The 13,789-nt window shown below is 37.5% G+C and overlaps 1 protein-coding gene across 13 annotated transcripts in view; it reads left to right on the plus strand.

The window, feature by feature from the left end:
* The window catches only part of LOC131431871 (voltage-dependent L-type calcium channel subunit beta-1), a 478,431-nt gene that overhangs the window by 450,543 nt on the left and 14,099 nt on the right, over positions 1-13,789 (plus strand). For 12 of the 13 annotated variants that reach the window (XM_058597809.1, XM_058597812.1, XM_058597802.1 and 9 more), the window contains 6 exons: positions 3,841-4,075; positions 4,145-4,268; positions 4,336-4,476; positions 4,551-4,718; positions 4,787-4,910; positions 5,257-5,292. In XM_058597809.1, the coding sequence (XP_058453792.1) occupies positions 3,841-4,075; positions 4,145-4,268; positions 4,336-4,476; positions 4,551-4,718; positions 4,787-4,910; positions 5,257-5,292 (828 nt within the window). The remainder of the gene's footprint in view (positions 1-3,840; positions 4,076-4,144; positions 4,269-4,335; positions 4,477-4,550; positions 4,719-4,786; positions 4,911-5,256; positions 5,293-13,789) is intronic. The other variant, XM_058597808.1, reaches the window with a different exon arrangement.

Here is a 13,789-nt window from a genome sequence, read left to right on the forward strand (position 1 = left end):
TGAGCTTAGATTCAGGAACTGGATTCTGAAAATACATCCCGAAAATGAATTCTGTAGATGAATTTTGAATCTGGACTCAATAATGGAACAGAATTTGGAAGATGGTACTGAATTCTTGAGCTGAATTCCTGGATATCAATTCGTAAATTGAATTCTGGATTCATTTTTCTGGAACTCGATTCTAGAGCCTGGAATCTAGAACTCAATTCTTGAAATGGATGCTGTACATGACTCACAGAAATTAGATCACGAATTCGTAATTTGATTTTTAGTTAAATTCTGGATCTGCATTCTTCAACTAAATTTTGGACTAGTATTCTGTAACTGAATTTGAGAACTGAATTCTGAATTTAAATTTACTGGATACTTGAAATGGATTATGAATCTGAGTATTAGAATTGATTCAGGAGTTGGATTCTGGAACTGAATTCGAAAACTGAGCACTGGACTTGGATTCTAGAACTGATTCGGAATTTGGGATTTGGACCAGAATTCTACAGCTTAGTATTTGGATTCGGAAACTGTATTCTGAACTTAAATTCTGGAACCAAATTTGGCCGAATTCCGGATAATAAATTCGAATATTAAATTTTTGAACTGAATTCTGGATTTTATTTCTGGAAGTAAGTTCTGTATCTAGATTCTAGAAGTGATTTTTGAATCTGAATTCTAAACCTGGGTTCTGGATCTGAAATCAAGAACCGGATTCTGGACTTAGATTCAGAAACTTAATCCCGAAATTGGATTCTGTACCTAAATTCTGGATCTGGATTTTTTACTTAAAACTTCTTTTTTGGAAACGAAATTCTAAAACTTGAGTTCTGGATCAGAGTTTGATAGATGTAACTGAATCCGGAATTTAATTCGATGTTTAATTTGCCGTTGGACAAAAATGGCAACCTCACCACCCATTCCAGTAAACCTTTCAAATCGATGAATCACATAATGTGGTTTATTTTTAAATTTGACATTTGGTTTAAGAAAAGTTTCTGTCACAATGGCAATATGAATTTTGTGAACTATGAGAAAATTATGAAATTCATCTTCACTCGATTTTAAAGATCGAGCATTCCAATTTAAAATATTCAAATAATTATTTAACATCACTGTTAAATTTTAAATTCATTATAATATTATTTGCAAATTGCCATCCGATTTGAAATGCTTCAAAAAGTGATAAAGTCGAATTCATTCGGATGGTCATCTGAAAAAGTTGATCGCCTAAATCGACTTCATTTAAAAAAGCGAATGGCATTGAAGGAATATTGGTAGGTAGACTGCCATTAGAACTGCCATTAGGAGAAGTTGATTTGACCGATCTACCTATTAATAAATTGTTTTCGTTAGAAGATGAACTACCTTCAGACTGTGTTTAGATCATTAACATTAGAAGAATTAAGTGGACGATTTCTACCTGTTACCAAAGCGTTTTTGGTTCCATGGCCGAAGCCTTGGCAACGACGATATTGCGTTAAGTTAATACGTTAATACGATTATGCTGTTTATAATGTTCCCAATGTATTTTAATGTGGGAAATAAAACGTACTTTTTCTAAAGTTTTCAAATTGTTTACATCACTTCGATTGAAGTGTATTGAGTAAAGTTCATGGGAAATTCCAGAGCGTGGTTTAGAAGTACCATTCGCTCTTTTTTCCTAAGTATTACTTGGGAAGGGGAAAAACCAAGCAATTTTTTTAGTTCATTTTTAATTTCATCAGTACTTTGATCATTTGATAAGCCTTTCAAGACAGCCTTGAAGGGTCTGTCTGATTTTATATCATTTGAATAAAATTTATGAAGTTTCTCGGACAAATAACGGATAAGACGTTTATAATCTTCCAATCCATCAACCAAGACTCGACATTCTACTCTTCGTTCGATTTGAAATGAGACTTTTACTTCCGGGAGAAAAGTTGAAAGCTCAGTACGGAAAGCTTTGAAGTCGGAAATCGTCACCGTCACTGGTGGCATAGATTGTTGCTTCTTCCTAGAGCGACAAGCGTCCATTTTGGGAATTTTTTAAATTTTTTGCTTCTATGTCGCTACAATCGGATTCAGGAAGAATCTCGTAAATATTGTTAGACGGCATAGAATCAACGGAAGGGAAAACCGATTCTATAAGATCGTGAATGTTATTTGAAAAATGTTGAATAACGGATTGTGATTTATTTCGTATTGAGTTATTTTTAGCCTTAGGCTTGTTGCCTTTCCAGTTGGACGCAGGCATTTTTGAAATGAATGAAATTTGAAATTGAATTAATTAGGCTAAACTAGTTTTCGATTAGACTCCTAGTTTGGAAAAGTCTTGATAAAGACTGATTTTGTGATAGTCTTAATAAAGACTGATTAGTCCGAAGAATAGTTCTTTGCATAGCTAGCCTTAAAAAAGGCTGAATAATTTCTTAGTCTTGAAAAAGACTGATTATATTAAAATATTACTCTTTGTATAGCCTTGAGAAAGGCTGACTAATTGTTAGTCTTTAAAAAGACTGTTAGTGATTCAGGTAGCTTTGAAAAAGACTGAAGCCTTGAATCAATGGAACTCTAGGTAGCCAGAAAAAATGTCCACGAGCCATGAGCTATACGCGTGCGGTGCGAACGACTGTTCAACACCGACTGAAATACTTAAATGACGTTACCGCAAAGTTTTAAGTTAAATATTTTCGATTCGATTGGTAGTTAAATTATATAAAATCATCAACAAATGACTGAGTTTTAAGCATTCAAAATTCTGACAGAAAAAGGTTACGCGGTTATTTTTGCATTTATATTTAATTGACACCCAAGCCTCGTACAGTGAAGATTTAGCAAAAGCGACAATCCAACGAGTGAACGCATATACAATCTAGTCCTCAGCTCACTGGACGAGCTACTTGTTTCAATCACAGTCAAGTATCAACTGAAATCAAGAAATGATTTGCAGCATATATTTATAGCTTCCTTTTAGAACTACGCAGAATGATGCGGTGTTTTTTGATGCATGACGCAAAGCCTCCTATGCCGAACAAAAAAATGACGTCAATTTGGTCAGCTGGGATTGGCGGATGAAAACATAGGTCAATTCTAACCATTTTTTCAACAGTATGCTATTGAAATAATGAAACGACGTTGGCATATATGTTTAAGTTAAAAGTTTCCGAATCGATTGGTTGTTAATTTATGTCAATCCATCAACAAATGACTGAGTTATTAACGTTCAAAATTATTACGAAAAAAGGTTACACGGCTAATTTTGAAGCTTTCAATTGACATTCGGCCTCGTATAGCGAAGAGTAAGGCATTTTTAATGCCAAAAAACATCGCCAATAACCTCATAGGGTCTATCCCTTGCAGATTTCGTTCAGAAATTTCTAATAAACTTGGTTGATTGTGACTCACCGTAGAATGTTATTCTTTCTGCTTTATAGTTCAGCTTGAACTATTCATACTACTGTATTAGAATACTCAATTTGGTAGAAGCATGAAAATGTAGTTAAGCTTTACTGTGCTCTGATGCGTGTTTGTTACAGTTCACCTGTTTTAGTCTCTGTTTTGCAAACAAATCTAATTTACGCGATTGTATCTAAACGTAGAAACAAAAATGAAGAGAAAAAAAACTTATTTACTAGTCGATTTGTTGTCAACTTTACACACACCGTCGTCACAAAACGACTGTTCGTGGCAAGCCGTACTACATCAAATCTTTCTCTTCTCCCCTTTCTTTTTCTCTTTCGGTGTTTTTTTTTGTGTTTTTTTCTTCCTTTTATTGTTTTGGTTGTACTCTCGGCTGCGCCGCGGATCAACAATTGTGACGAAATTATTTCCCGCCCCCGGGGAAACTCTGAAACCCACACACCCCAGGAGACGATAGCGATTCGATGGGCGCGTCGCGGCACGGCAAAACCCCCCTCGCCACGCCACCTACCAAGGAGAAGCGGAAACCGTTCTTCAAGAAGCAGGAAACATCATCACCATATGACGTAGTGCCATCAATGAGACCAGTCGTATTAGTGGGTCCAAGTTTAAAGGGTTACGAGGTGACCGACATGATGCAGAAGGCTTTGTTTGATTTTTTAAAACATCGATTTGAGTCAAGGTTTGTTTGTTCCTGTATTTTTTTTTTTGCTTTAATTATTTAATTTTTTTTTTGTTCCCCCCTCCGTAGAATAATTATTACCCGTGTTCAGGCCGATATATCGTTAGCGAAGCGTTCCCTGATGAACAATCCATCGAAGCGAGCGATAATGGAGCGTTCCAACAGTAGGTCATCTTGTTTGGCGGAAGTGCAGGTCAGTGGATTCCAAAAAATCAAGCCATCAAACGAGTTGTAATTGTAATTTTGTCGTATAATTCCAGGCTGAAATCGAGCGAATATTCGAGTTAGCGAGGACACTTCAATTAGTTGTACTTGATTGTGATACAATAAATCATCCGTCACAATTAGCGAAAACATCATTAGCGCCAATAATAGTTTACTTAAAAATAGCTAGTAGTAAGGTACGGGAGTATAGTTTTTTTTTGTCGTAGACGGAACCGGCATCGATTAAGTTTTTTTTTTGTACACCAAACAGGTATTACAAAGATTAATCAAATCACGTGGCAAAGCTCAGGCAAAAAATTTATCAGTACAAATGGTAGCTGCTGAAAAATTGGGTCAATGTCCACCGGAGATGTTTGATGTTATCCTAGACGAGAATCAGCTCGAAGAAGCGTGCAACCATCTGGCCGAATACCTAGAAGTACGAGGATACCTTCGTGAGTTGCTGTTGAGAATCTGACCTAATCCGCGTTTGTTTTCTACCTGCAGGCATATTGGAGAGCCACTCACCCTCCCGTACGACCAACTCCATCTGTTCCTAGACCTTTGCCGTCCCAAGAAGCATCACCATCGGGCGAACAGTCCGGCCGAATGGGTCCTCCACCTCCCCCCGGTAAGTGAAATCCGGTCAAAACCGGTCTAGCTCTAGTACCTAGAAAAAAAAACGGGATGTTCATTCTGTATGGCAAACATTTATCATTTTTTTTTTCAAGTGCAGAATTTAGCCATTCATCACGATTGAGTTTGCTCTGATGCACCACTGATCTAGTTTAGTATTTTTTTCACAAGTCACTCTGTAAGGGAAAGATATTACTCTAGTAATAGTACTCAAAGCTCAAGAAATATTTATTTCTCTGATTCTATTTCTTTCTTGAAATTTTCTCTTCACCAAATTCCAAATTATGCCAAACAAAACACAAAACCATAACATTACAAAACAAAAACCAACCCGCACACAGATTCTAGGGATAGTTACGGATATAGAAATGAGCGAGGTAAATGTTAATGATTTGGCAGTAAAGCTTTCAATTAGTTAGTTGTAGTTGAGTTCCAAAACGGTACCCATCCAAAGGATAGCATTTTTTTTCTTCTTCTTCTTACATCCCATTGTCGATCCTAGTCTTGGTAGAACGATTTGATTTCGGTATTTACGATTGGCAAACATCCAAGATTTCCACAATTGACAAAGCAGCTACATGATGATGCCAGTTGTGCCACTTTTTTTAAGTCAATTAATTCGGTCCATTTGATTATCTGATAGATTTTTTTCTAGTTTGTTTGTTTGTTATGCTTCCACTTCTGACCAACCGTCGTTTTTAATTGCAGTTTTCAATTTGGCCGATGTTGAGGAAACGCTCTGATAAATATCTGATCCATAGACAGAGAATGTGTTTTGGTGATTCAGCGAACGGCCAGTTTTTTTTTTGGTTTTATTTTGTTTCTATTTGTTCAATTCAATAGGCTAAGAATACTAGCTTTAGTTGGTATTAGTTTTGTGTCCCCCACCCCTGCCCAACCGGTTGCTGATTCTTCCGACTGAAGACAGCCAAAACAGACCAGGTGCGGGGGGTGGTTTTGAAGGAACGCCGATTCTTACTTCCTTTGCGGCCTAATCTAATGAGGAATGTTTTCGACAGACCAATCGAAAGGAAACAGTGTTCAGTTGTATTTTTTTAATTCTTGTTTAAATTATGAAGTGAGTCAAATTGCATCGTTGAACGATTTTCTTTTGCTGTAACTAACTAACAATGTTTTAATTTGAGACTAACAACAAATATTTTCTTTGACGAAATATTGATCCATGGTTCCTCAACGAAGTTGTGACTAGGGAACGGTTGAGGACCACTATTTTTTTGGAATTTTTGTTTGAAATTCGACTGGAGGATGATTTCTGCGTGTGACACTCAAATATGCTTTTTCGAGTTATATAAAAACGTTTAATAGTAATATCATATACATTAGGTACCTTGCTGATTCACTAACACGCTTTAAACAGCTTCTCATTCAAGTTTGCTAATTCATAAAATACTTGAATCTTGCTGACGTACAGCCTCCATCAGCTTGTTTTAGGTTTTAATCAGTATCAGTAAACAGATTTGAAAAACACTGATGAATGCCACTGCGAAATGAAAATCTGCTACTGCAGAGACGAGCTTCGAAGCCGTAGCTTTATCATGTTTAGAGAAAAAGTCTGTGGTCTGCGATTTTTCATGTATCATTTGAATAGGACCTATTAGATAAATTCGGTTCACCGTCGATTTCAGTTGGATTATTGTTCGAAAAAAAAACCACCAACGTCTGTTTGCCACATGCGTCGTAAATGTGACAATGTTTGTTTACGGTATTTTGCCGCTTATCATGTAATTGTTGAATTATGGAAGTGAAAATCAATTAGAATTCTAATTAATTTGTTATTTTCTTAACCCACGAGGCATTTTGAAACGTATGTTTACGCACGAAAAAGCCAGCTATCGCAAAACAACTAAAATGTTAGTTGTTTTTCTGAATTTGATTGGGTAAAGTTTGGTACAACTAAACGGTTATTGTTTTAACTTAACTGTCATTTCTGATTTACCATGCTGGTAGTTTAGCAATGACACCCAGCAAAAACACGCACCACAAACGAGTAAGGAAACGTTACAGTTGAGCAATGACAAGCACCTGGAAAATGAAACGTTTCAATGAGGTGTCACTCGTGCCACTGAACTATGACACAATCCCAGCAAAATTACCTGTATGTATGAAAGCAAAAAATGTCTCAGTTGGTTAACCAATTATTCAGTTCTTTGAACTTAAAACGTCTATTGCAATAAATATTTTTTTACTGCTAGTCTTTTCGGGGGGCAGCTAATCGTTCACCGTTTGAACAACGAAAACCGTTTGAACAACGAAATTTTGCCTAAGTAGTTGCTTACAGCTTTATCACTAAAGTCGCAGATGTTATAGAGATGCTACAAAAGATTAAAATTCCCAAGAGGGAATCCACAAACAAAATGTTCACTGGGAATTAGGAAATTTTTACTCCACTTGCAGAATGGCTCGCTGGAAGAGCTTTTTTGATTCCGTTTTCAAGAATGTTGCTGATAAGCCTAATGCTACACTGCCTAATGCCATTCTGCGTTTTGCTGTCTTCGTTCTCCACCAAGTGACAGTATTTGAATATAGCAAATTCGGTTACCTGTATGGTTATGACAAAATCAACAGATATGTTAGTTAAATCAATAACATTGTTAGAACAACCAGGGCGTGAAACAGCAATTGCAATACTGTAATTTTGTAATCTGCGGGTTCTCCGTGTGTGTTTACTTCCTTCCAAACTTGTATTGGTGCCATGGTATTTTTAGCGTTGTATTCCAATGTTAATCGACACTTATTAAGGGGCGGGTAGGGTCTGACGCCTTTGAACAATGATTTATTGCATTTTCTTATAGTAAAACATTTCAAGAATATTTTGTGAAATTTTCAAACCTATCAGAACAAAACTCTGGACGCTATGGACCTTTACCTTTCCTTATCTCAAATGAAAAATATGATTTTTCGAAAGTGTTACACCCTACGTGCTCCCCAGAAAAATAAATTGTGTTCTTTCTACATGTAAAATACCACACCCCAACGTTTTTTTTTTTTTTGTAACCTTTGGGAGGTTTTACAGCTACAAAATGGCGGATATTTTCGTTTAGATCGTGCGAACCAATTTCCACCAAATTCAAAAAAAAAATTAAAAATCAAACTAAAATGTTGGGGTCTAAAAAAACATCCACTCTGCTGCTTTGATTTGTTGACTTCTTTGGCATAACCGATTTCCTGTTTATTTTTAATTTTCCTGTTTTTAATTAGCTCCGACTTCCATTTCCGAAGATACAGGGTGATGTCGATGTCTATTTCACATCAACTAAACGGGTTTATCGGATTTGCACATTTTGAAAAATAAACTTATTTCGGTTATACCGGTCTTCGGCTTTCGATGCGACTAATATTTAAAAATTTCGAATCAAATGAAATGGTTGACGATCTTTTAGGTCACTGTTTACCGACTTCGGCTACAATTTCGGTTACGAAAATATCGGGACTGGAATCGAATTTCATAAACAAAAATTTAAATTGAAAGACTTATGCGCCCTTATTCTGCATAACGACGTATTGATTTTTCGATCGAATGTGGTTCGATCGAATCATAGCTACCTTTGATTTTGCTAGCGTTATGGGGAATACAAATGAAATACGAGGAAAAAAACGATACGACGTTATTCAGAATAAGGGCGATGATCCCATACAAAATTACTGATTTTCATCCGATTCCGACTCCCGATTATGGAAATACAGGGTGATGAGTTTTTGAAATTCGAACCGTCATAGAAGATGGAAATATCATCGCAAAAAATCTGAAGCTATTCGTATGGCCATACAAATACCGGCTCCGGAACTACCGAAAACAATGGCCAAATGCTCTAAAGTGGAACTCACTTCTATATCTCATGGAATGCTGAATCGATTGTCACATGCTTAGATTCGAAGGATCAATTTTATGGTTTCATATAATTTTCTTTTCGATTCGACTTGCAGTTCCGAAATTACAGGGTAATGAGTGACTGAAATTTAAAACATCACTTGAAACGACGGTGCAAAAAATCCTAAAAAATTCTTCCAAATTGGACTCGAAATTGTTTCAATATGTAATTATAATTTTTGGTGGAACTTGGATGAAAAACACAAAAATATCTCATTTGTTCACAATTAAAAAAAAATCATTTATTTGATTATTCCTTCGACAGTTTTCAATGAACCACGAGTCAGTTCGCTTTCACATCTCATCCAAGTCAGTCGAAAAAACAAAACCGCCTACGTTCGGGACAGAAGAAACCAAGTACAGTATTGTGTAGTGAACAATAGAACTACTTCGAAAATGAGTGTCTCCCCCAGAAACGAAATCCTGGGTACGAGCCTGCATTTAAGCCAATGTATTAAGCAGAGATGGTAGATCTCACTCTAAAAGCGGTGATGATTAAGGGAAAAGTTACCCTATAAGGAGTTTTCTAGGAATATCGATAAACCGAAAGTCGTCAACTTGGATTCTGGATCGAGTTCAAACTCTGTACAGGATAAAATATGGTTCATGGCAAATTTTGATGTGGAACACATCTTTATTAGGGGTGCAAATCAGAAACTCAAGAAAAACTACACGTAGAAATGTGGTCAGGTTTTAAACACTTACAGCTCAGTCTGGTTTGTATCAATTATTAATATTATTTCATCATTTGATAGATGATTAAAACATTAAAAAAAATCCTTACATGGTTCGCTATAGCCGATTATAAGCCAATATATTTGGTTTCTTGTAGTTGTTGTACGATAAGTGCTGAAGGTGGAATGTTCGTTACTCTGATTGATAATGGTTAGAGTGGCACAAATCAATCTTCAGCATAAACGTACAGCAACTATGAATCTATCCAGACTTCTGCAAGAAGGTAAAGCTTCTATAGCTTTGGTTCAAGAACCATATTTCCAAAAGGGAAACTTCTACGTTGGAAAATTGTTAAACCCAGTCTTTGTTGCCTTCAACAAGAGCGGTATGACTAATCCACGTGAAATGCCTCGAGCATGCATACTTGCAAATAGTGCTCTCGATGTTTCTCGCATATCGGAGCTCACAACTCGGGATATTTGTGCTGTCACAGTTGGTATGACTGTTGATGGCATAGACAGGAAATATGTCTATTGTTCGGCATATTTACCGCATAACCAACCTTCGCCAAGCGATGACTTCAAAAAGGTTGTATCGTACTGCTGCAAGAGTGATTTACCGCTTGTAATCGGCAGTGACATAAATGCTCACCATATCATTTGGGGCAGCACAGATATAAATTCGAGAAGCTCTGATATGATGGAATTTGTGAGCAGTACAAACCTGCACATAGTCAATGCAGGAAACCGCCCAACTTTTGCGAGATCTGGAAGAGAGGAGGTTTTGGACGTAACTCTCTGCTCTGATAGAATTGCGCATGAGTTGGTGAATTGGCTCGTCTCCGATGAGCTCGAACCTTCGTTGTCTGATCATAAGTACATATTCTTTGATCATTCAAACGTTAAATTTGATATTATCACATATCGTAATCCCAAATCTACAAACTGGGACCTCTATGAAGAGGGCTTGGCGACTAGATTTTACGGGTACCAACCAACAATTGAAACCCCAATTGATTTGGAAAATGTTGTCGACGAGACAAACTCACTCATAGTTGCAGCATATGAAGAGGCTTGTCCACTTCGGATTGTGCGAGCTACTAGAGGAACTCCTTGGTGGAATGCTGAACTTGCTAGACTAAGGAAACTATGCAGAAGAGCTTGGAACCACCGACGCAGAGATGGGTCGGAGGCATTCGTGTCGGCTCGAAGGGCTTACAAAAATTCTCTTCGATCGTCTGAGCGAAGTGGTTGGAAAAGCCTCTGCACAAATGTCTCTAGTCTCAACGAGGCTAGCAGATTAAATAAGTTACTTTCGAAGTCTAAGGACTTTAATGTCAGTTTCTTAAGAACTTCAGATGGTGAACACTTGTCTGATGAAGGTGATGTACTTCACTATCTTTTTAACACTCACTTTCCAGGATGTATGGATCCATCACCGACAGCTCTTCCCGAGACTTTTTCAGGTAGTTACGATTCTTGGGCCCTTGCTCGAAGCGTTGTGACGATTGAATCGGTCAAATGGGCAGTTGAGAGTTTTGCTCCGTACAAGTCTCCTGGAAAGGATGGAGTTTTCCCAGTGTTACTTCTTATGGGTACCCGGCCATTCTGGTATTACTGGAAATGAATGGGCTGATGAGTTGGCTAGAGCTGGTGCAACGAATGATTTCGTTGGTCCTGAACCAGCTTTACCACTTTCAACTAGTTGGATGAAGCACAAGATTCGTTCTTGGGCTGCATCCAAACATGCCAGCTACTGGCGCAGCTTGGAAACTTGCGCTCAGACAAAAGCATTTCTACCAGATTTAAATCTGAAAATGTCAAAGTGTCTACTGCATTTCTCCAAGCATCATTGCAGTATTCTGGTCAGAGCTCAGACTGGACATTGCAAACTCAATTATCACATGGCTACTATTCAACGTGCTGAGTATTATTCCTGTGATTTGTGTGAATGCGATTATGGTACTTCATATCATCTGATATGTAACTGTTCCGCATTGACGCAGCTACGTATCCGGGTTTTTGGTTCTCCATACATGGTTGAGTCTGTGTATGCGGAGCTAAAATTGAAGGATATTCTCTCGTTTCTCACCCAATGTGGTAAGGAGCTATAGTCAGAAGGATTCATCGTTCTTCATGGAGTGAATGAATCCTTTCTGTATTCACCTCAAATAGGGTTTAGCAGATTGTTTGGCATCCTTTAGGGGGTACCGAATTTACTTCTGCTCGTACATACTGCGAATCGTTCTGCATTCTTCCGGGAGTGCAGAATGGTGTCGCTTTTGTAAGATCTCTAAATCCTCTCGGGGGTTGGAGGTTTTATTAATAGCAGACTGTTCGGGACCTCTTAGAGGTTCAGAATTTACTTCTGCTTCCACTAAATGTGATCCCCAGCAGATTGTTCGGCATCCCTTAGGGGTGCAGAATTTACTTCTGCTTTTATGTGTTTTTGTGTCGTCATTTTTTCCCATCCTCCTAGTCCAACCCTTACCATTTCCTTTCAATCCTTCCCTCTTATATATCGGGAAAATGATGCTAAAAACAAATTGATGGCAAGGCACAAATCTCCAAATATCAAGGGGAACGTGCCATTTGAGCCAATTTGTTCTGATTCCTGATTCCAGGTTTTAAACACTTACAGCTCAGTCTGTTTTGTATCAATTATTAATATTATTTCATCATTTGATAGGAAATATTTCTATGTTTCGATTTGAATGTATCAAGCCACGTATTTCAATTATATATGATTGAAATTTTGATTAGTATCGAGCAGTGTCCTATTTGGCTGCTAAAAATCTTTGGCATACCGGATTTCCCTGCCATAGACGACGGTTTGGAAAGAATAAGCGATGTATCAAAGAGAGGGCATCGCTCTGATTGGTCAATCGATGCAAAAGCGAAGCTGTTGGAAGCACGCGAATCTATAAATAGAAGCGAAATTAACGCTAACGTTTCAGTCCTACGCGTAGCATGCTAGAGGTAGGTTGTTGCTAGACAGCAAGACAAAAACGTGCCATAAAACGATTTGAAGCTTTATGGGCTGATGTCAGTAAAAAACCGTGTCGCTCGCTGTGCGTATTACAATTCTCTTCATGCTCTCTCGTAAATGTGTAAAATGACTCTCGATGTGGCCGGGTGGCCAAGAAAGTTTTGATATTTTCGGTTACAAGTTTGACTACATCACATAAAATCCAATAAAGCTACCGCTTGATGGGCAGCCTTTTTGAGCCGATTTTATTTCTCTCTCATGTTTCGTCACGTTACCAGGGAACTAAAATGGCGCCGACATAGAAATCTACTTACCTCCACAAAAATAACTCACATAATTTTCATCGCGACAACATATACGTTTTTATGCACTAATCGCATCTAAATTAAATTATCTAGACATTGTCAGGATAGACTTTTGATCCATGCTTTTGAAGGCGAGATATTCAATGAACAAGTTGAAAGTTGCCGTTTTCAGCTATGCAACTCTTCGTTCAGAAAAAAGACTTTCCCGACCGCTAAAATGAAACAATCATTCTGAAATTTTCACAGAATAATCTAAACTAATTTTCTAAGAGATTTTCAGTTGGATTTTTTGATATTCGTCTCCGTTTCTGAGAAAATCAGATTTGAAGCCCGAAAATAACCCTTTAAAACGCCCTAAAACACACTGGCCTCAGCCCTTAATTGGTATGCTCTGATCTTGTGTCATGCAAGCTCGGAATTCCATGTTATGTCGTTTCCCCATGAGAAATTGACAATTACCTCTGGATAAATTTTGAGTGCTTAAGATTAATTTCAAATTTATATTAGATGAACTCGATTGATAATGAGAAATAGTTTATCGCTTCAACCGAAATCGCAGAATGGTAGAGAAACTTAACGCTAAAAAACTGCTTGCATAAAAAACTTGAACACAAGCTTGGCGAAGAGAAGCTTAATTATCGAAATCGCAAGTATGTACAAAGATATAATTGCATATATTTGGGATAATGGTGTAATTTCGTCGGTCATAAAACAAATGCAAATCAAGACAAATGATGTTCGGTGTTGGTTCGGATTGATTGAACTTTTTGATTGTAGATCATTAGAAATTTTGGTTGCCTTGTTCCACATCAACGGCTCGAACAACCCCATGAGGCTGATCCTTGTAGTTTTTTCATACTAGTGCAAAAAACCGTACAATACTACGTAATATAAGTTAACGTTATTTGGAAATTACGACAAATGTTTTTCGGCTATTCTGGTGACACCGGAAGTAGTGACCAAAGACCCAGAAAGGAAGCTCATATCGATTTCTGAGGAATGGTTTTGTCGATTTTC

This window comes from Malaya genurostris, chromosome 2 (assembly GCF_030247185.1).
Source record: "Malaya genurostris strain Urasoe2022 chromosome 2, Malgen_1.1, whole genome shotgun sequence".
Taxonomy (NCBI): domain Eukaryota; kingdom Metazoa; phylum Arthropoda; class Insecta; order Diptera; family Culicidae; genus Malaya; species Malaya genurostris.